The sequence below is a fragment of the Anomaloglossus baeobatrachus genome, chromosome 9 (genome assembly GCF_048569485.1).
Source record: "Anomaloglossus baeobatrachus isolate aAnoBae1 chromosome 9, aAnoBae1.hap1, whole genome shotgun sequence".
Classification (NCBI taxonomy): Eukaryota; Metazoa; Chordata; class Amphibia; order Anura; family Aromobatidae; genus Anomaloglossus; species Anomaloglossus baeobatrachus.
The window spans coordinates 212,551,475-212,572,870 of NC_134361.1; the positions used below are offsets into that span (position 1 = coordinate 212,551,475).

General features: G+C 46.6%; 2 protein-coding genes across 2 annotated transcripts in view; one reads left to right on the forward strand and one right to left on the reverse strand.

Moving 5' to 3' along the window:
- TTF1 (transcription termination factor 1) overlaps nucleotides 1–18,879 on the reverse strand; it is a 98,730-nt gene extending 79,851 nt beyond the window's left edge. The window contains 7 exon segments of the mRNA XM_075324390.1: nucleotides 7,218–7,296; nucleotides 11,229–11,414; nucleotides 11,671–11,855; nucleotides 12,006–14,331; nucleotides 14,540–14,808; nucleotides 15,038–15,110; nucleotides 18,798–18,879. Coding sequence (XP_075180505.1) covers nucleotides 7,218–7,296; nucleotides 11,229–11,414; nucleotides 11,671–11,855; nucleotides 12,006–14,331; nucleotides 14,540–14,789 — 3,026 coding nt within the window. The 5' untranslated portion in view covers nucleotides 14,790–14,808; nucleotides 15,038–15,110; nucleotides 18,798–18,879.
- A 645-nt stretch (nucleotides 18,880–19,524) lies between these two features.
- CFAP77 (cilia and flagella associated protein 77) overlaps nucleotides 19,525–21,396 on the forward strand; it is a 97,547-nt gene continuing 95,675 nt past the window's right edge. The window contains exon 1 of the mRNA XM_075322919.1: nucleotides 19,525–19,646. Within this exon, the coding sequence (XP_075179034.1) occupies nucleotides 19,584–19,646 (63 nt within the window). The 5' untranslated portion in view covers nucleotides 19,525–19,583. The remainder of the gene's footprint in view (nucleotides 19,647–21,396) is intronic.

Consider the following 21,396-nt stretch of genomic DNA (forward strand, 5'->3'; position numbering starts at 1 on the left):
CGAGTAGAGATCTAGGCCTGCAGATTTTGTGCGTGTCACAATGCGGGGAAAACGGTGAAAGTACCGATGAAATGTACACCAAGGCCATTGTATCCATTCCAGCGACTGCAAATAGACTATTCAGCTTCCAAAGGTAGGCACCTATGAGTATGTGATGGTCTGCATAGACGTTCTCTTGTTGGCCAGAAGCGTGGCCTACAGCCAAAGCAAATGCCCGTTACGGTCTCTAAGAAAGTACTCTCTGAGGTGGTGTGCAGATATGGAGTACCAGAGGTAATAGAGAGCGACAGAGGAGGACACTTTACAAGCTCTAGGATAGAGCAGGCCTTCCATGATCCTTATCGTCCACAAGCAGCGGAAAGGTTGAAAGATTTAACGGGACTCTGAAAGTAAGAATTCCAAAAGCCATGGAAGAAACAGGAAAAGCCATGGACTGAATGTCTTCCGATAGCACTGTATTCTGTAGGGGTCACCCCAAGCAAAAGACTGGATTAAGCCCCTATGAGATATTATTTGGGGGACCACCAAAAACAGGATTATATTTTCGTCAACCATTGCAGGCGTTACACTCCGACATGACAGCATATGTAGGAGCGTTACAAAGTATATTGCATCAAATTCATAAACGAGTTTTCAGGTCCATTGTAGATCCCTGCTCATTGGAGGGCACACACTCTTTAAAGCCTGGGGACTGGGTGACAGTCCGGAAACACGTGAGGGACAGTTTGGATCCTAGATTTGAGGGACTATACCAAGTCCAACACACCACACAGACCTCAGTAAAAGTTAAGGGAAAGGCTATGCTATGCTGGTACAAGTATTGTTCTATGTTCTATTTAGGATTCCAGGCAGAGGGTTATTGGTTTTTGGCCTACACCCTTGAAGAGATGAACTGTAGGCCTCCCCTTGCCTGCATGGGTTTCGGGCTAGAGTTTTGGGTTTTTTTGTAACTTATGCTCCTCTGTTACTACCCAATTGCTTAAAGTATTTGAAGAGGCAGAGGGTTCTTCCACCCTCTATGAAAGAAGCACTAAAGTCCTAATTCTGAAACCGGGGAAGAATCCCGAAACCCCAGAATCATACCGTCCGATTCCCTTCTACCAGCAGACGTTAAGTTGCTGGCCAAGGAACTCACCAACAGAATGTCCCGAGTTGTCTCATCCATTGTGCATAGTGACCAAACCGGTTTTCATTCCAAGTAGAGCTACAATCCCTGAACCTTATGAGAACTATATTTAGGACTGCAACATAGTGCTGAGAGTCCGGGGGGAAAGAGCAAATCTGTCCTTAGATGCCGCCAAGGCGTTCGACAGCCTAGAATGCAGTTTTTTGTGGGTGGTACTCCGAAAATGGGACAGGCCTGACCAGGCCAGGTATCCATCCACAGACAGCTGTTTTGGGGTATTACCCCTCATTGGTGTGGAGTAGGATTCTGGCCAGGTGGGAGCAATACCTAGTAGACCAGCAAGACAAAAACAATCACTAATCTCGGGGGACCAGCCAGAGAAAACACTGCCGGCAGCCAGAGGAGGCACTCAACACAGTGAAATCCAAGGTGCACTGCCCCCTAGGAAGTATGCAAATCAAAAAGGGTCCGTGAGCCTCTGTTAGGAGCCTCGACACGGAAACCAGCCAGATATCCCCTCCGGGAAGGACCTAGCCAAGTGGCTCTTTTTAGGAGACTACCATAACCATCATATTAAGTGGCCCTTTTAGTCGATATCCAACTCTTGACGAGTTTAAAAATATGACAAGGGTCTTGTTGGTCTATTAGCCATTGCTCCCACCTAGGCAGAATCCTACTCCACACTGATGAGGGGCAATACCCCGAAACAGCGGTCTGTGGATGGATACCTGGCCTTGGTATTTCCCTTGTCATATCTTTAAACTCATCAAGATGTGGGATATCGACTAAAAGGGCCACTTAAAATGGTGGTCTCCTAAAAAGAGCCACTCCTTGGCTAGGTCCTTCCCGGAGGGATATCTGGATATTCTTTCTGTGTCGAGACTCCTAACAGAGGCTCCACGGACCCTTTTTTGATTTGCAATGATAAAAAGAGGGGAGTTGTTAAAGACCCCATTTTGTTAGTTTCCACCGTCTTGTCATCTGTGTCTGTTTTCTAAAAAGTTATCATGTTTTATTCTCGCACAGCTCCTTGACCGATGTTCCATTGGCAGGATATAGGGGCCATAGACAAATACAGAGGAAAAACCGAATTCATGGAAATGTCTGTTTTCCGAATTTTTCTCAGAAATAACAGATATTTCCTTTTACTCCTTTTGACCTTTACGATTACTGTTGATTCCCTTGTTTTCTGATCATGGTTACGGTAAGACCTGGCTCTGTGTCTTTCCGTTGAGTGTTTCCAGGACACGGTGCCCGGTGCTGATAATAAAAAGTATCAGGTCTACCTGAGTCGGTAGAATCTCCCATCTCTAACACCATAAATTTAGGAAGGAAAAAGGGAACCATGGGAAGGCAGGTATGGACGGCCTAGTAACATCTTGACGACTTCTTGAGCCAATCAATGACTAGAACTCCTCCTTCTGCCTTCATCTTATTGAGGACCTGGATTACAATGGAAAAGGTGGAAAAAAAACGGAAGGAGGCGCTAAGGGAGATCATAGAGCCACCAAAACATCGGAGGCTAATACTAGAGGATCGTGTAGGACTTGGACATGAATTGCGGCACTTAGTGATTGGTTGTGGATGCCTTCAGATCGATGTCTGGAGTGAGGAAGATCTAGAGATAAGAAAGACCATGCTCCTGGCAGGGCTGAGGTAGTCTGAGGCCCAATTGTCTACCCCATGTATGTGAAGCTCCGAGATTGCAGGACCCTTCGGACATAGGTGGAAAGCAGGATCTAGGTGACGTCTGCCATGGCAACTTGCTGAACGTTGCACGGCTTTGGTGCGGTTCTAGACTTAGAGGGTTCTTTAGATCCTCTTGTCAGTGAAGGAGAGATAACTGAATGAACCCAATTTCCAGAATGTTTATGGGTAGGAGGGCTTCCTGCCGGTCCCTCCATCCCAGGACCCTTCCTCAACCCAAGAGACTGGTGATCACGACTTATCGGTTACTGTGAAAGAAGGAAAGAGCGAAAAAAACGATCAGGGTAGAGGAGAGCCACTAAAGGACATATTGTTGGGCTCGGAGATGCAGGACGATGGGACAATACAGAGGTAGGGAAGACTTGTCCCACCTGGAGAGGAGTGCAAGCTGAAAGGTCCTAAATAAAAAACAGAGCATAGAGGATGGCTTCTACGGCAGCCACCATAGTTCCCAAGCTTCTCACACAGAAGCGTAGGCACACTGGAACTGGACATTTTAGGGTCCGAATTCCAGAACTAAGAGTAGTCTTCTTGTCCTCCAGAAGAGGTATCTTGGCCAAAACATTGTCGAACAAAATCCCCAGTATCGAAATGTACTGAGAAGAAGTCCCAGGATTAGAATATCAATGTTGATGTCAGGACATTCCAGGTTTTCGTGTTCTGCACCTGTTTTGACTAGGGCGAGCTCCGCTCCCTTCCATTATGATGGCCATCCTTTACTGTGTTCCAAATTGAGTTTTACAAGTTGCTCAGCGCATCTTAATTACAACCTCCATAGGACTCTTAAGGCCCAGCTGGACACACGCCTGTGCATTAGTATTGAGACTCGTTCTCCATCATCCTTTCACGTTGTTGATTCATCTTTGTAAAACTCCTGTGCCTCAAGAATACCCTCAGAACTGCTGGTTAATGCCTCACTTGCCAACTCCCGGTTAATACATTGGTTGCAGTCAACATCACTGTGATGGTGTGATATTGTGGGTTGTGTATCATTTTGTGTAGGTTCGTATTTTAGGAGCCTTGCTCCATTCATTGTGTACATTGTCCTGTCTGCAGGTTAATCACCCCCTGGCGGGCTTCTGTCCCTAGATCTGGGGGAGGGGGGCCTGAGATCCACCCAACCTCCCCGTTTACCTGGGGGATTATTCAGTCTGTCTGAGAACTTCAAGAGAGAGGCAGGAAGATTCATCCTCTGTGGGAGAAGCTGAGAAACCTGAACATTTATCGCTTACTGGACTATATCCGTGTTTCTGGACTACTTTACCCTCTGTGTGGTGGATTATTTTATGGACTGACTGATTTTGCTTGGAATAAATGTTCTTTGGATTGTTCATCCATCTCTCGCTATGTTGATTGTGTGATATGGGAAAAGGACCCCGTGATAATCACGATTTGTTATTTGACACTGTTCATATTGTACATTCATCTTTGTCAAACTTTTGTGGTTCCTCCTTACCCCACTGTGTTTCGCTTTGGACTTGCCATTTCCCTCATTGTCTAACCTAAGGTTTTGAGGCTTTCACTGTGTCCAAGTCCTCGCTGTTCCATGTGCCTTCCAGCCTAGGTCCGTGTGTTCACCCTGACCAGTGTCTTTGAGAATCCACTTCACCAGGCGGGCCTAACATCTTGCACCAAATGGGACCTTAATAACAGTATCATCCAGATAACGAATCGCCACGATCTTATTATACTAAGATTCACCATGACTTTGGACTTTACTTTCATGAATACGTGGGGAGCTGCGCCCAGCCAGAAGAGGACAGCAATGGATTGGAAATGGTCATTGTGAACAGCAAAATGAAAAATAAACAACTGTTAACCTGTCCTGGCTTCGGTGCCGGGCTCTGCATCTTCCTTTCTCTGTGGCTAGCACCTTGTGGTTGACCACATTAAACTAGAGTGGACTAACAACATACACTAAGGCCGGCTCGAGTGGCTGCCACCACCTGAGTATTCAGGTCTTAGCGCATGCTGCTGCTATGTGATTTCTAGGAGTCTGGCCACATTTCCTTTTGGCTCTTTAACGAGAAGGAATTGGGATAATCCCTCCAAGGAGATAAAAAAAAATGCCTGCTGGTAGCCGGAAGCCGGAGAGAAGGAATGAGGAGAACTTGACCAGAGGAAGCATTCTCAGGAAATTGTGGCAAATTCTAACCTTTATAAAGTGAGGAGCCATATGTCCTGGAAGAAAAGTAAATGACCACTCACCCAAAAGTGGGACTTGGGTGAGGGGACCCTGTCAAGCAGAAGCTGAATTGTTGGAACTGGACTTGGTGGTCTGGTCAGGTTAACTCCAGAATGGAGGTGGCTTCAAGAAGGTTTTCCCTCTTTACTTGAGGCACCTTCTCCTGACAGTTGGAAAAAAAAAAACTAACGAAAGGACCAAAACTGGAGCATCTTGAGACTTGGCTGCAGTGTTTAGGTCTTAATTAGGGAAACAAGGTGGTCTTGTCCTCCAACACTTTAGAGATTCCATCCAGTCTGGTGCCAATAAATGAGATCATATGAAGGGCAACCCTGCTTGGAAATTTTTGGATTCTGTGACGACGCTCAAAGCTTTCAGCCAAAGAACTTAACAGGTGGGTACAATGTTGCCGGACACCTGGTCTAAACAACTTGTGATCTCCAAAGAGGTAGAACTGGTCTTCTTACCGGCCTTGTTTGAGGAATCAGAGTTCTGGGGCTTCAGAAAGGACGCCATGGAATGATACAACCGCCTCAAAGGCGGAAACTGTTAGGGACTGAGGGCGTCTGTCCAGAAGGTCCTTGAGGGACACTCCATCTACTAGAGGAAAAGTGTTGGACTAGGAAAGGTGGTGAATAGGTGTATTAACCTTGAGGAGGCCCAGTTAGAGAGGTCAGCTGAGAAGGGAAAATAGTGGGGGAGGCCAAGTGACCTTTCCTGCTCCGATTCCTAACCCAAAATAAAGGACAAAAGTACTAAATGAAAAGTAAAAATAGATCACGGTATACCAGACCTGTGCCTGCCTCCTACTGACACTGAGCTGATAGATTACGGTATACCAGACCTGTGCCTGCCTCCTACTGACACTGAGCTGATAGATCACGGTACACCAGACCTGTGCCTGCCTCCTACTGATACTTAGCTGATAGATCACGGTACACCAGACCTGTGCCTGCCTCCTACTGACACTGAGCTGATAGATCACGGTACACCAGACCTGTGCCTGCCTCCTACTGACACTTAGCTGATAGATCACGGTACACCAGACCTGTGCCTGCCTCCTACTGACACTGAGCTGATAGATCACGGTACACCAGACCTGTGCCTGCCTCCTACTGACACTGAGCTCATAGATCACGGTATACCAGACCTGTGCCTGCCTCCTACTGACACTGAGCTGATAGATTACGGTATACCAGACCTGTGCCTGCCTCCTACTGACACTGAGCTGATAGATCACGGTATACCAGACCTGTGCCTGCCTCCTACTGACACTGAGCTGATAGATCACGGTATACCAGACCTGTGCCTGCCTCCTACTGACACTGAGCTGATAGATCACGGTATACCAGACCTGTGCCTGCCTCCTACTGACACTGAGCTGATAGATCACGGTATACCAGACCTGTGCCTGCCTCCTACTGACACTGAGCTGATAGATCACGGTACACCAGACCTGTGCCTGCCTCCTACTGACACTGAGCTGATAGATTACGGTATACCAGACCTGTGCCTGCCTCCTACTGACACTGAGCTGATAGATCACGGTACACCAGACCTGTGCCTGCCTCCTACTGACACTGAGCTGATAGATCACGGTTACACCAGACCTGTGCCTGCCTCCTGACACTGAGCTGATAGATCACGGTATACCAGACCTGTGCCTGCCTCCTACTGACACTGAGCTGATAGATCACGGTACACCAGACCTGTGCCTGCCTCCTACTGACACTTAGCTGATAGATCACGGTATACCAGACCTGTGCCTGCCTCCTACTGACACTGAGCTGATAGATCACGGTACACCAGACCTGTGCCTGCCTCCTACTGACACTGAGCTGATAGATCACAGTATACCAGACCTGTGCCTGCCTCCTACTGACACTGAGCTGATAGATCACGGTACACCAGACCTGTGCCTGCCTCCTACTGACACTGAGCTGATAGATCACGGTATACCAGACCTGTGCCTGCCTCCTACTGACACTGAGCTGATAGATCACGGTACACAAGACCTGTGCCTGCCTCCTACTGACACTGAGCTGAACTGGAAATGGCTTATCTGAAGGGAGGAACAGACTTGGTTACCATCATTGGTGTCAGCCACATGGCAAGCCGCAGCCAAAAGCCAATGCTCCTATGTACCGCAGTCAGCAGAGAGAAAAACATGACGAAAAAACATCATAACTGGAAACTTACCGTCCTCTTATTGTTTGAGGCACAAATAACTTCACTGCTCGAATATAGACATGAAATGTGAACCGATGCAATCCTTCAACTATGCAATAAAACAAGCAACAGAGTATTAGAGCAGTTAATATTCCTGTACATAGGTGCAGTTTTATAGTAGTTATATTCTTGTACATAGGGGCAGTATTATAGTAGTTATATTCTTGTACATAGGGGGCAGTATTATACACTCCCTGACAGAAGTTCTGTGGCTTATCCATGTTATGTAAATAAAAGCTTATAACCTGACTTTAAATTCATCCATTGGTTTTATAAATTACTCTTTTGAAAGCTGAAACCCTCCCAAATTTGGTTTAGGTTATGAAAATAAAGTTGCTGCAAAGCTGAAATATTGATCATTTAATGAACACAGAAAGGTCAGATTTTGGCAAGACAAAAGTTTTGTCGACCACAGAAAGTAATGTGAAAGTCAAACAAATAATTAACTTCTAATACAAAGATATGTTGCATAATATTGGTGAATGAAGTTGTGGTGCTATTAGAGCCATATTTAATATTTTGTGTGACTTCCATGAGCTTGAAGGCCTCATCCATGCGGTTCAACAACGATTCATACAATTTATTGATGAAGTCATCAGGAATAGCACAGAATGCATCTTACATGCCTCCCAGAGTTCATCTAGACTCTTTGGTTTTGTCTTCCAAGCTTCCTCTTTCATCCTACCCCAAACATGCTCAATGATGTTCATGTCTGGTGACTGGGCTGGCCGGTCCTTGAGCACCTTGATCTTCTTTGCCAGGAGGAACTTTGTTGTAGAGATGGATGTAGGAGATGCAGCACCATCCTGCTGCAGAATTTGACCCCTTTTATGATTGGGAATGTAAATGGTAGCTAATACTTCTTGATATTTTAGGCTATTGATATTGCCTTCCACCTTGCAGATGTTTCGCACACCCCCACACTGAATGTAACCCCAGACCATGATCTTTCCACCACCAAACTTAACTGTTTTCTGGATCCATACGGGCTCCAGTAGGTCTCCTGCAGTATTTGCGGTGGCTGTGGTGTAATTCAACTGAAGATTCATAAGAGAAATCCACCTTCTGCCACTTTTCCAGCGTCCATCTGTTTAGCAGGCTGTGGGACTTGGCAAATGCCACACGGTTTTTTAATTGCCTTTTGTTTAGTGCTGGCTTCTGGGCACTGATTCGGAATCCTACAAACTGTTCTAGTTGACACAGGGACTTGAGGTGACCAGGCCTTTTGGAGCTCTGCTGCAGTGGAAGAGGGTCTCGCTTTGGATTTTCTAGCCAAAAAACGTTCCTCCTGAGCAGTTGTCTTGCGGAGTCTGCCGGACCTGAGCTTGTCAAAAACATTTCCAGTCTCTTCAAATCTTTTTTTAATTCTTTGTACTTGATGCTGAGACACATTAAAGGTGCCAGCCACCTCTGCAGTGGATCTGCCCTTCAGCCTCTTGATATTCAAAGGCTTTGGTCACAGGGTGGATTTTTGGCATGTTGTCAGAGGTCAAGTTGCAGTTCAAGTGAAGGTCTGTAGTTCTGGGTTTCTTTTTATACACACCCACTAATTAACCGATCATTTAGTAAGCACAGGTGAGGATGTAAACTAGCATTTGGTGCATTATATGACAAGGCGACAAAACTTTTGTCTTGCCAAAATATGACCTTTCTGTGTTCATTAAATGATCAATATTTCAGCTTTGCAGCAACTTTATTTTCATAACCTAAACCAAATTTGGGAGGGTTTTAGCTTTCAAAAGAGTAATTTATAAAACCAATGGGTGAATTTAAAGTCAGATTATAAGCTTTTATTTACATAACATGGATAAGCGACAGAACTTCTGTCAGGGACTGTAGTTATATTCTTGTACATAGGGGGCAGTATTATAGTAGTTATATTCTTGTACATAGGGGCAGTATTATAGTAGTTATATTCTTGTATATAGGGGCAGTATTATAGTAGTTATATTCTTGTATATAGGGGGCAGTATTATAGTAGTTAAATTCTTGTACATAGGGAGCAGTATTATAGCAGTTATATTCTTGTACATAGGGGCAGTATTATAGTAGTTATATTCTTGTATATAGGGGGCAGTATTATAGTAGTTATATTCTTGTATATAGGGGGCAGTATTATAGTAGTTATATTCTTGTACATAGGAGCAGTATTATAGTAGTTATATTCTTGTACATAGGGGGCAGTATTATAGTAGTTATATTCTTGTATATAGGGGGCAGTATTATAGTACTTATATTCTTGTATATAGGGGGCAGTATTATAGTAGATATATTCTTGTATATAGGGGCAGTATTATAGTAGTTATATTCTTGTACATAGGAGCAGTATTATAGTAGTTATATTCTTGTACATAGGGGCAGTATTATAGTAGTTATATTCTTGTACATAGGAGCAGTATTATAGTAGTTATATTCTTGTACATAGGGGCAGTATTATAGTAGTTATATTCTTGTACATAGGAGCAGTATTATAGTAGTTATATTCTTGTACATAGGGAGCAGTATTATAGTAGTTATATTCTTGTACATAGGGGGCAGTATTATAGTAGATATATTCTTGTACATAGGAGCAGTATTATAGTAGTTATATTCTTGTACATAGGGGGCAGTATTATAGTAGTTATATTCTTGTACATAGGAGCAGTATTATAGTAGTTATATTCTTGTACATAGGAGCAGTATTATAGTAGTTATATTCTTGTACATAGGGGGCAGTATTATAGTAGTTATATTCTTGTATATAGGGGGCAGTATTATAGTACTTATATTCTTGTATATAGGGGGCAGTATTATAGTAGATATATTCTTGTATATAGGGGCAGTATTATAGTAGTTATATTCTTGTACATAGGAGCAGTATTATAGTAGTTATATTCTTGTACATAGGGGCAGTATTATAGTAGTTATATTCTTGTACATAGGAGCAGTATTATAGTAGTTATATTCTTGTACATAGGGGCAGTATTATAGTAGTTATATTCTTGTACATAGGGGGGCAGTATTATAGTAGTTATATTCTTGTACATAGGAGCAGTATTATAGTAGTTATATTCTTGTACATAGGGGCAGTATTATAGTAGTTATATTCTTGTACATAGGGGGCAGTATTATAGTAGTTATATTCTTGTATATAGGGGCAGTATTATAGTAGTTATATTCTTGTATATAGGGGCAGTATTATAGTAGTTATATTCTTGTACATAGGTGCAGTATTATAGTAGTTATATTCTTGTATATAGGAGCAGTATTATAGTAGTTATATTCTTGTACATAGGGGGCAGTATTATAGTAGTTATATTCTTGTACATAGGTGCAGTATTATAGTAGTTATATTCTTGTATATAGGAGCAGTATTATAGTAGTTATATTCTTGTACATAGGGGGCAGTATTATAGTAGTTATATTCTTGTACATAGGAGCAGTATTATAGTAGTTATATTCTTGTATATAGGAGCAGTATTATAGTAGTTATATTCTTCTACATAGGGGGCAGTATTATAGTAGTTATATTCTTGTATATAGGGGGCAGTATTATAGTAGTTATATTCTTGTATATAGGGGGCAGTATTATAGTAGTTATATTCTTGTATATAGGGGGCAGTATTATAGTAGTTATATTCTTGTACATAGGGGCAGTATTATAGTAGTTATATTCTTGTATATAGGAGCAGTATTATAGTAGTTATATTCTTGTATATAGGAGCAGTATTATAGTAGTTATATTCTTGTACATAGGGGCAGTATTATAGTAGTTATATTCTTGTACATAGGAGCAGTATTATAGCAGTTATATTCTTGTATATAGGAGCAGTATTATAGTAGTTATATTCTTGTATATAGGAGCAGTATTATAGTAGTTATATTCTTGTACATAGGGGCAGTATTATAGCAGTTATATTCTTGTATATAGGGGCAGTATTATAGCAGTTATATTCTTGTATATAGGAGCAGTATTATAGTAGTTATATTGGTCTACTTTACCAAGTCTTGTTCGGAATCGGAATCTTTTCTTCAGTCTTTGCACTGTCTTTTTCATTTCTGGATACAAGTATGGATGGAAAAGCATCTCTCCAGATTCTATTCCGAAAGTTGAAATAAAGTCTTGCACGTTCCTCCTGATCTGCTCGTCTTCATCGACAGTAAACTGCCCACTGCGAAACGTGATTCCTACAAAATAAATAAAAAATAAAAAGAAACGCATATGGCGGCATTTATGTAATGTAAGTAGAGGTCAGCGGTGATTATTTGAAGGGGTTTTCCATTTAGCAGCGCCGACAGTCCGCAGAGTAGATGCAAGACGACCAATATAATCAATGGACCAATGCGGGATTTTCTATTTTAATTAACCCCTTAGTGCTGATGGTCGTGGGTGATGACCCGGACGCCATGTTTTTGCAGCATCGACGGTAATAATCCCACCTACCTTCTTTTCTCGCAGCTTTGAATCGCTCTAGCTCGTGGCAGCAAATCAGTCTTATTATATTGGCATCCTTTAATCTCGGCAGGTACTCCTGAATCATGGCGATATCTTGTGGCCGGATGCCAGTGAGTATGTCTTCTTTGCTTCTACTTCCGTTTTTTATTCTCTTTGCTCGTAAAGTGGGCGGCCTGTGAAAATGGTCATAGGAAATTATGGTGTGCTTTTGCCTCCTCTCTCTGATGCTGCCCATGCTTTATACTGCAGCACTGCTTGTTTACGCCAGCTGCTGTCTAGAGCTAATCTCCAGTACCGCCAGGTCAGGATGATTTTTCACTTACCTTGTCTCCCCTACGTCTTGGGTGGTCCGGCGCTCGTCTCGTGTGGCCGGATGCTGCTCGGCGTCTGTGGAGGCTGAAGACGGATGTCTGTGACTTTGTTCTGTGTCTTCTTCTACTAAGCCATTTTCCAAAAGACGTCTTCTATCAGGATTATTAGATTTCTTCTTTTTTATCGGCGCTGACGTATCCTCGCTACGAGCAGGTTCTTCTCCGCGTAGGCCAATTATGGAGGACGCTTCATCCGCTGCCGGGTCATCAGCCTCTTGGTAACGTTCACCCTTGTGTTTCTTCTTTTTCTTCTTCTTCACAGGTTTCTCGGTTATGTCTTCAGTTTCACCCAGTTGCTCTTTTTTCTCAGAACTGTCTTGCTGCTTACTTCTCGTGCCAAGATCTTTAGAGAATCCATGGTGCCTGTGGGTTTTGTGTCCACCATCCTTCAGGTTTGCCTTCTTCTCACTTGTATGTTGGACACCGAGAGTCCACGATTCCTCCACTGAACAGTCTTCCAACAGATGACCCCTGTGATGCTTCTTAGATTTCTTTTTTTTCTTCTCACTCGTCCCTTCTGTATCAGTGAGCTCACCACATATAGGTTCCTCATGGTGGAGCCCAAGAAAGGAGGACACATCATCTGCTGCCAGGGCAGTCTCCTGGTGAGGCTCCCTGCAATCTTTCTTCTGCTTGTTCTTTTTCTTTCCATGTCCTTCAGCCTGGTCCACACCTTCCTGTTCCTCAAGATCTTTCTTCTGCTTCTTCTTTTTCTTTCCATGTCCTTCAGCCTGGTCCATAACTTCCCGTTCCTCAAGGTCTTTCTTCTGCTTCTTGTTTTTATTTCCATGTCCTTCAGCCTGGTCCACACCTTCCTGTTCCTCAAGATCTTTCTTCTGCTTCTTCTTTCCATGTCCTTCAGCCTGGTCCACACCTTCCCGTTCCTCAAGGTCTTTCTTCTGCTTCTTCTTTTTCTTTCTATGTTCTTCAGCCTGGTCCACACCTTCCTGTTCCTCAAGATCTTTCTTCTGCTTCTTCTTTTTCTTTCTATGTTCTTCAGCCTGGTCCACACCTTCCCGTTCCTCAAGATCTTTTTTCTGCTTCTTCTTTTTCTTTCTATGTTCTTCAGCCTGGTCCACACCTTCTCCTGCTTGCTCATGTTGTCTTTGGCTTCCATCTCCACCATCTTTTTTCTTTGTCTTCTTCTTTGAATGTTGAGCATCAGTGGACGAGTCCTCCACTGATTCCTCAAGATCTTTCTTCCGCTTCTTCTTTTTTGTTCTATGTTCTTCAGCCTGGTCCACACCTTCTCCTTGTTGCTCATCTTGACTATGACTTCCATCTCCACCATCTTTTCGCTTTGTCTTCTTCTTTGTATGTTGAGTGTCAGACGTAGACGAGTCTGCCATTGATCTATCGTGTAAGAGATGTTCCTCATGAGCTTTCTTCTGCGTCTTCTCTTTCTTATGATGTCCTCCAGCCTGGTCCACACTTTCCCCTTCTTGCTCATGTTGCCTTTGGTTTTCATATCCACCATCCTTCCACTTCGTCTTCTTCTTTGGATCTGTAGTGTCGGTATTCATCAATTCCTCCCCTAAACTTTCAATAGAATGATTCCCACGATCCTTAGATTTCTTCTTTTTCTTCCGACTTGACCTATCTTCTAGATCAATAATTTCACTACACAAAGGTTCCTCTCTGCGAAGGCCAGCAAAGGAGGACGAGGCATCCACTGTGATATCATCAGCCTCACGGTGATTATGATCAACCTTCCTCTTTTTCTTCTTGACCGGTTTTTCTTCTTGGTCTAGATCTTCTACTTGATCGAAGGTCTCGGAACCACTTGGATACTTCCGTTGCATGAAAGGTTCCTTTGTGAATCCACCTTCCTGAAGACCTCCATCGTCCTTCCGCTTTTTCTTCTTCTTCTTCTTGCTTGAATGTTTGGTCTCAGATATTAGCGATTCCTCCACAGAACCATCTTCAGCCCAGTCTTCACTTTGGTTCACGTTCTCTGTGGTCTCCTCGCCGCCATGTTTCCGCTTTGTCCTCTTTTTCTTGTTGACAGTCAACGATTCCTCCACTAAACTATCCTCTAATGGACGATCTTTCTTCTCTTTCTTCTTTTTCATCCTTGATCTACCGTCTAGATCAGCGATTTTACTATCTGCTGCTCCTTCATCTCTACAGCAGATCTTGGACTCTTTGGCCTTATGAGATTTTTTACTTCTTTCATCCGCTCTCGTGTCTTCGGCTTCCCGATGGGCGTCTTCCTTTTGCTTCTTCTTCTTCTTCCTAGAAATTTCTTGGTCTGTCTGTTCTTCAATGTGACTGTTTCCTGAGAAAACAAAATGAGTAGATTTGGAAATTTTTCCATTTTTATGTCAATTCTGGTGCTAAAATATGCAAACTTCTCAGAACGGACGGTGGCGAGTCTCCCCATTAGGCACTAGCACGGGTGTTATGGCGCTTGGGACACAGACAGAAGCCACGCTGGTTCTGACCCAGTTTTCCCAAAGGCTGGTCCAGTCCATCAGATTTCTTACCCTTCTTTTTTCTCTTAGGGACGGGTTGGACAGGTTCGGTGTCACCATGCGGCTCGTACTTCGCCCTCTTCGGTGTCACTTCTGCGTCGCTGCTGCTCATGGACATGACGTTGAGATCGGACAATTTCCTTTTCTTCTTTTTTAATTCATCCTCAGTTACACCCCGGCTCTGAGGACCGGAGAAGTCATGAGTGGAAACGTCCGAGAGCGAGGTCCCGGCCCGGTGCTTAGGCTTCTTCCCCAGGCTCATAGAGATGAGGAGTGATGTTCTGGAGGAAGAGAAACAAGACTCATCTGCAATATACGCACAGGGACATATGTGAGCGAGTACACTTCCGTAGTCGTATCTGATCCTGGAAAATATGGGTGACAACCAAAGGGGGGGGGCCAGTCCTACCCAAAAGTAAGACTGAGTCAAAGTCCCATGGACTAGGCTCCCAAGTAATCCGTGACCTCACAAAGTGGCGTCATTTATTCTACCGCACCGGTGTTACTTACCCTCCTCGGTCATGGGCTCCACTTCACATCAAGGGAAACATTGCGTTGCGTCCTGATGTTCATAGAACCAAACCTGAAAAAGCGTCAGGGAGAGAGGAGAGGTAGCAAATTAGTCCTGGTGGTCTAGGGGCTACATATACCGTATTTTCCGGATTGTAAGACGCACATTTTTTGGGGGTAAAATGGGGATCCGTCGTACAAAACTGATATGGCGTCGGTGGTTGAGCGAGGTCATAGGAGGCAGGGTCACAGGATGGGCTCAGGGGTGTGGCAGCGGGCGACAGTGACCTGCAGACGGCCTGTAGGGGTGTTACAGGACGGGGTGCATTGAGCTTACTGCTGGTTCCACTGAATCAACCGTGGTTGACGCGATGGACTTCAAGAAAATGGCCGCAGAGTCCTATCTGCACACGCGCCGCCTCCGCGGCCACTTGCTTCAAGTCCATCGCGTCATGGAGCCAGCAGTCAACTCCACGCACCCGCCACCGAGACACCCCGTCCTGTGATACCCCTGCAGCAGGCTCGTCCACAGATCAATGGCGCCCGTTGCGATATTGCCGAGCCAGTCCTGTGACCCTGCCTCCTATGACCAGTGCAGCCCCGGTAAGCCATATCCGGGGAATTCAACGGTGTCCGCAGTCAGATTAACGGCACCCGTTGTCGAGACACCCCGTCCTGTGACCTGGTTCCACCACTGCCACCCCAGTAAGCCATAATATTTTCCTTGGTGCCACATTTTCTCTCGTTTCCTAGTAAGTTAGGGGTCTACTCCGATCAGAATTATTAAGGGGTCTTATATTTTGTCTCAATTTAAGAGGGTGCACTGAGGTTTGTTTTGTTTAAGGGGCCTTGTTTTGGGTCTGATAGTCCCAAAATGTGGGGGGCTGACAATATTTAGGCATGTGGTCTAGATGGATTATTTAGAGGTCAGATCAGTGTAGCCATTCGTACGGGACAGTTCACGTGCAGAGTCTAGGCACAATAACCATACCTCCCAACCGTCCCTGATTCTGCGGGACTGTCCCGATTTGAAGGCTCCCTCCCGCAGTCCCGCAGATCACAGCTCTTGTCCCGGCTCCTCCCCTGCAGTGAATAAATTAACGCAGAAATGAAATTCTCATCTGTCTGGTTTACCAGATGGGGCTAGAACTCATGAACTTTATGTCCATAGGCAGAAGCTGTACCATTGAGCCACTGCCTGTGCTGAAAGGCAGAGGAGGATTTGGTAATCTTGACCTGTATTGCAGGCAGAGAAACCAAAAGTAAATTACTGAGCTACATAGAGCTATAGATAGATATATACTGCATCTCTATGTAGGTGAAGGAAAAATTCTGATTCTTATTGTTTTGATCCATGTTTGGTGCAGATGTGAACATGGGGTTTTAATACTACAGAAAAGCTTTGATTCTGCATTTAAAAATAAAATTGAATTTTTTCGCTTGCATTTTTTTCCAGGCTCCACAAAGAAAGAAAAAAAAAACAAAAAAAACACCAAAACCGCACAGTTCAGCAGAAGCCCCGAGAGAGGAGCATTCATGAAATCATAGCCACTTTGCTTGGCCATTTAGTCCGTGTTCACATGTAGCATCAATGCCGGGATTTTCTGCTGCTTTTCTGCACAGAAATTCTGCTCTGTTGAACTGTCCAAGCAAAGTGGATGTGATTACATGGAAAAATGCCGCTGAAATCTGCGGATTTGGTGCTTATTTTTCTCTAGCGGTTTCTATGTGGAGCGCAAGAGAAAAACTGCAGATACTGAGAGCAGAATCCGAGCTTTACTGTACTATAAATAAAAAAAAACACTAAAAACTGCGGCGGCATAGAAGTCATTGACCAGCGCTGATGTCAGGAGTGCAGCGGCTTCTATCACCGCAGGTAATGCACCTATCTAACCTCCTGACAGCAGCACTCGTCATGCCCTGCAGTGACCTGGGCTGTCCTATTGATGTTAGCTCAGGTCACTGCACGGCTCTCCCAGCCAATGGGGAATGTTATGTTCTTCATTGACTGGGACAGTGACTATGGTATGGATCGTCGTGGGACCCCTTTATTGGATTACGATGGACCCGGATTTTTTTTTCTGTAATGTCCTCTCTCCTCCTCTGTCCTCCCTTCTGTAATGTCCTCTGTCCTCCCTTCTGTAATGTCCTCTCTCCTCCTCCTCTGTAATGTCCTCTCTCCTCCTCCTCTGTCCTCCCCTCTGTAATGTCCTCTCTTCTCCTCCTCCTCCTCCCCGCTGTAATGTCCTCTCTCCTCCTCTGTCCTCCCCTATGTAATGTCCTCTCTCCTCATCTGTCCCAGCCTCCCCTCTGTAATGTCCTCTCTCCTCCTCCTCATCTGTCCTCCCCTCTGTAATGTCCTCTCTCCTCCTCTCCTCTGTAATGTCCTCTCTCCTCCTCTCCTCTGTAATGTCCTCTCTCCTCTGTAATGTCCTCTCTCCTCTGTAATGTCCTCTCTCCTCCTCTCCTCTGTAATGTCCTCTCTCCTCCTCTCCTCTGTAATGTCCTCTCTCCTCTGTAATGTCCTCTCTCCTCCTCTCCTCTGTAATGTCCTCTCTCCTCTGTAATGTCCTCCTCCTCTCCTCTGTAATGTCCTCTCTCCTCCTCTCCTCTGTAATGTCCTCTCTCCTCTGTAATGTCCTCTCTCCTCCTCTCCTCTGTAATGTCCTCTCTCCTCCTCTCCTCTGTAATGTCCTCTCTCCTCTGTAATGTCCTCTCTCCTCTGTAATGTCCTCTCTCCTCCTCTCCTCTGTAATGTCTTCTCTCCTCTGTAATGTCCTCCTCCTCTTCTCTGTAATGTCCTCTCTCCTCCTCTCCTCTGTAATGTCCTCTCTCCTCTGTAATGTCCTCTCTCCTCCTCTCCTCTGTAATGTCCTCTCTCCTCCTCTCCTCTGTAATGTCCTCTCTCCTCCTCTCCTCTGTAATGTCCTCTCTCCTCCTCTCCTCTGTAATGTCCTCTCTCCTCCTCTCCTCTGTAATGTCCTCTCTCCTCCTCTCCTCTGTAATGTCCTCTCTCCTCCTCTCCTCTGTAATGTCCTCTCTCCTCCTCTCCTCTGTAATGTCCTCTCTCCTCTGTAATGTCCTCTCTCCTCTGTAATGTCCTCTCTCCTCTGTAATGTCCTCTCTCCTCCTCTCCTCTGTAATGTCCTCTCCCTCCTCTCCTCTGCAATGTCCTCTCTCCTCCACCTCTGTCCTCTCCTCTTTAATGTCCTCCCTCCTCCTGTCCTCTCCTCTGTAATGTCCTCTCTCCTCCTGTCCTCTCCTCTGTAATGTCCTCTCTCCTCCTGTCTTCCCCTCTGTAATGTCCTCTCTCCTCCTGTCTTCCCCTCTGTAATGTCCTCTCTCCTCCTCTGTCTTCCCCTCTGTAATGTCCTCTCTCCTCCTCTGTCTTCCCCTCTCCTGTTTCCGCCTCCTCTGTCCTGTCCTCTCTCTCCTCTTCTGTTTCCGCCTCCTCTGTCCTCTCTCTCTCTCCTGTTTCCTCCCCTCTGTCCTCTCTTCTTCTCTCCTCTGTAATGTCCTCTCCCTCCTCTCCTCTGTAATGTCCTCTCTCCTCTGCAATGTCCTCTCTCCTCCACCTCTGTCCTCTCCTCTGTAATGTCCTCTCTCCTCCTATGTCTTCCCCTCTCTTGTTTCCTCCTCCTCTGTCCTGTCCTCTCTCTCCTCTCCTGTTTCCTCCCCTCTGTCCTCTCTTCTTCTCTCCTCAGAGAATCCATGATTCACCCCCATTGCTCCTGGCAGACCCGACACATCAGACTTTTACCTTCTGCTTCCGCCCAGGACACGTGTTTACTTTACGGTAGATGCTAGAATGTACGGGCTCCTTCCAGGTATGACGTAATTTGTCACGTGATAGAGGCGTGTTCACAATGCAGCCCGATGTTTTCTAAGTCCACGTGGGCGATTATAATAGAAGCGGGGAGGGGGCGGGACCACAAGAGCCTGCATAATTATAGTAGGCGGGATGAAACATCGCTACGCCCACCAGCCAGACTGGTCACGCCCACTAACCTGAAACGAGCCCATATATTCTAGGGTCTAGGCTAACGTTTCACACCACAAGCGGAAGTGACATCACTGTGTCAGGGTTCAGGCGCCGTTACCATGGTGACGGTCGTACACTGTCGGCTGCGGGGATTTTCCTTACAATTAACCTTATAACTTTACAATCTGCGATAAATCCTCCCCAGTGTGCACTGCGCGCAGGGGGATGGCGGTTACTTCACGCTGCCGCAGATTCATCATTGAGGCCATTCTCAGGCGCTTCCTGTTACTGTGCTGTCGCCATGACAATGGAATGAACCAACCTGAAAAAGAGGGGTATACTGTTTTATTTCCTCCCTGCTAGAGATATAACTCCTGAATTGAGTATGTGACGTCATGCGGTGTCTGTGGAGTCCGCTCTGGGGGAGGCGTGGTGTGAAGGGCGGCATATAGTGTCAGGTGTATGACGCTCCACCCCCGGGAGCTGTAATGGTTCGGTCCCGGGTGGGTGTGGACAGTTGTGCCGGGGCAGGTGCAGTGTGCGGAGCGGGGGCCGCCGGGCAGGATGGAGGAGCCGCGGTGCGGAGCGCTGAGGGAGTCCATGGCCAGCAACCAGCTGCTGCAGCGGGTGAGGCGCCGGCTACCGGCCATTCACACCGTACAGCGGGGATTTCCCGGAGACATGACCGGTCCCTGCTGATATAATAGAGAATACTCGTCCGACCCAAGACGAAAAATCTGACAGACGCCATTGACAGGAGTGGGGGCGAAACATGGGGGGACAGAGGGGGCGAAACATGAGGGGGTGAGAGGACAAAACATGGGGGGACAGAAGGGGCGAAACATGGGGTGAGAGGGCGAAACATGAGGGGGGTGAGAGGGCGAAACATGAGGAGGGTGAGAGGGCGAAACATGAGGGGGGTGAGAGGGCGAAACATGAGGGGGACAGAAGGAGCGAAACATGGGGGGGATGTGAGGGTGAAACACGGGAGGACGGAAGGATGAGGGGGCGAAATACGGGGGTACAGAAGAATGAGAGGGCGAAACACAGGGGGACGGAAGGCTGAGAGGGCAAAACACAGGGGGACGGAAGGCTGAGAGGGCAAAACACAGGGGGACGGAAGGATGAGAGGGCAAAGCACAGGGGGACGGAAGGATGAGAGGGCAAAGCACAGGGGGACGGAAGGATGAGAGGGCAAAGCACAGGGGGACGGAAGGATGAGAGGGCAAAGCACAGGGGGACGGAAGGATGAGAGGGCAAAGCACAGGGGGACGGAAGGATGAGAGGGCAAAGCACAGGGGGACGGAAGGATGAGAGGGCAAAGCACAGGGGGACGGCAGGATGAGAGGGCAAAGCACAGGGGGACGGAAGGATGAGAGGGCAAAGCACAGGGGGACGGAAGGATGAGAGGGCAAAGCACAGGGGGACGGAAGGATGAGAGGGTAAAGCACAAGGGGACGGAAGGATGAGAGGGCAAAGCACAGGCGGACGGAAGGATGAGGGGGCAAAGCACGGGGACAGAAGGATGAGGGGGCAAAGCACGGGGACGGAAGGATGAGGGGGCAAAGCACAGGGGGAAGGAAGGATGAGGGGGCAAAGCACAGGGAGACGGAAGGATGAGGGGGCAAAGCACAGGGGGACGGAAGGATGAGAGGGCAAAACACGAGGGGAACGGAAGGATGAGAGGGCGAAGCACGGGGGGACGGAAGGATGAGAGGGCGAAGCACGGAAGGACGGAAGGATGAGAGGGCGAAGCACGGGGGGACGGAAGGATGAGAGGGCGAAACACGGGGGCATGGAAGGGTGAGAGGGCGAAACACGGGGGCATGGAAGGGTGAGAGGGCGAAACACGGGGGGGACGGAAGGATGAGAGGGCGAAACACGGGGGGGCGGAAGGATGAGAGGGCGAAACACAGGGGGACGGAAGGATGAGAGGGCGAAACACGGGAGGATGGAAGGATGAGGGGGCGAAATATGGGGGTACGGAAGGATGAGGGGGTGAAATATAGGGCGACGGAAGGATGAGGGGGCGAAATACGGGGGGGATGGAAGGATGAGAGGGCGAAATACGGGGGGGACGGAAGGATGAGAGGTCGAAACACGGGGACGGAAGGATGAGAGGGCGAAACGCAGGGGGACGGAAGGATGAGAGGGCGAAATATGGGGGTACGGAAGGATGAGAGGGTGAAACACAGGGGGTAGGATGAGAGAGCGAAACACAGGGGGACGGAAGGATGAGAGAGCGAAACACGGGGACGGAAGGATGAGAGGGCGAAACGCAGGGGGACGGAAAGATGAGAGGGCGAAACGCAGGGGGACGGAAAGATGAGAGGGCGAAACGCAGGGGGACGGAAGGATGAGAGGGCGAAACACAGAG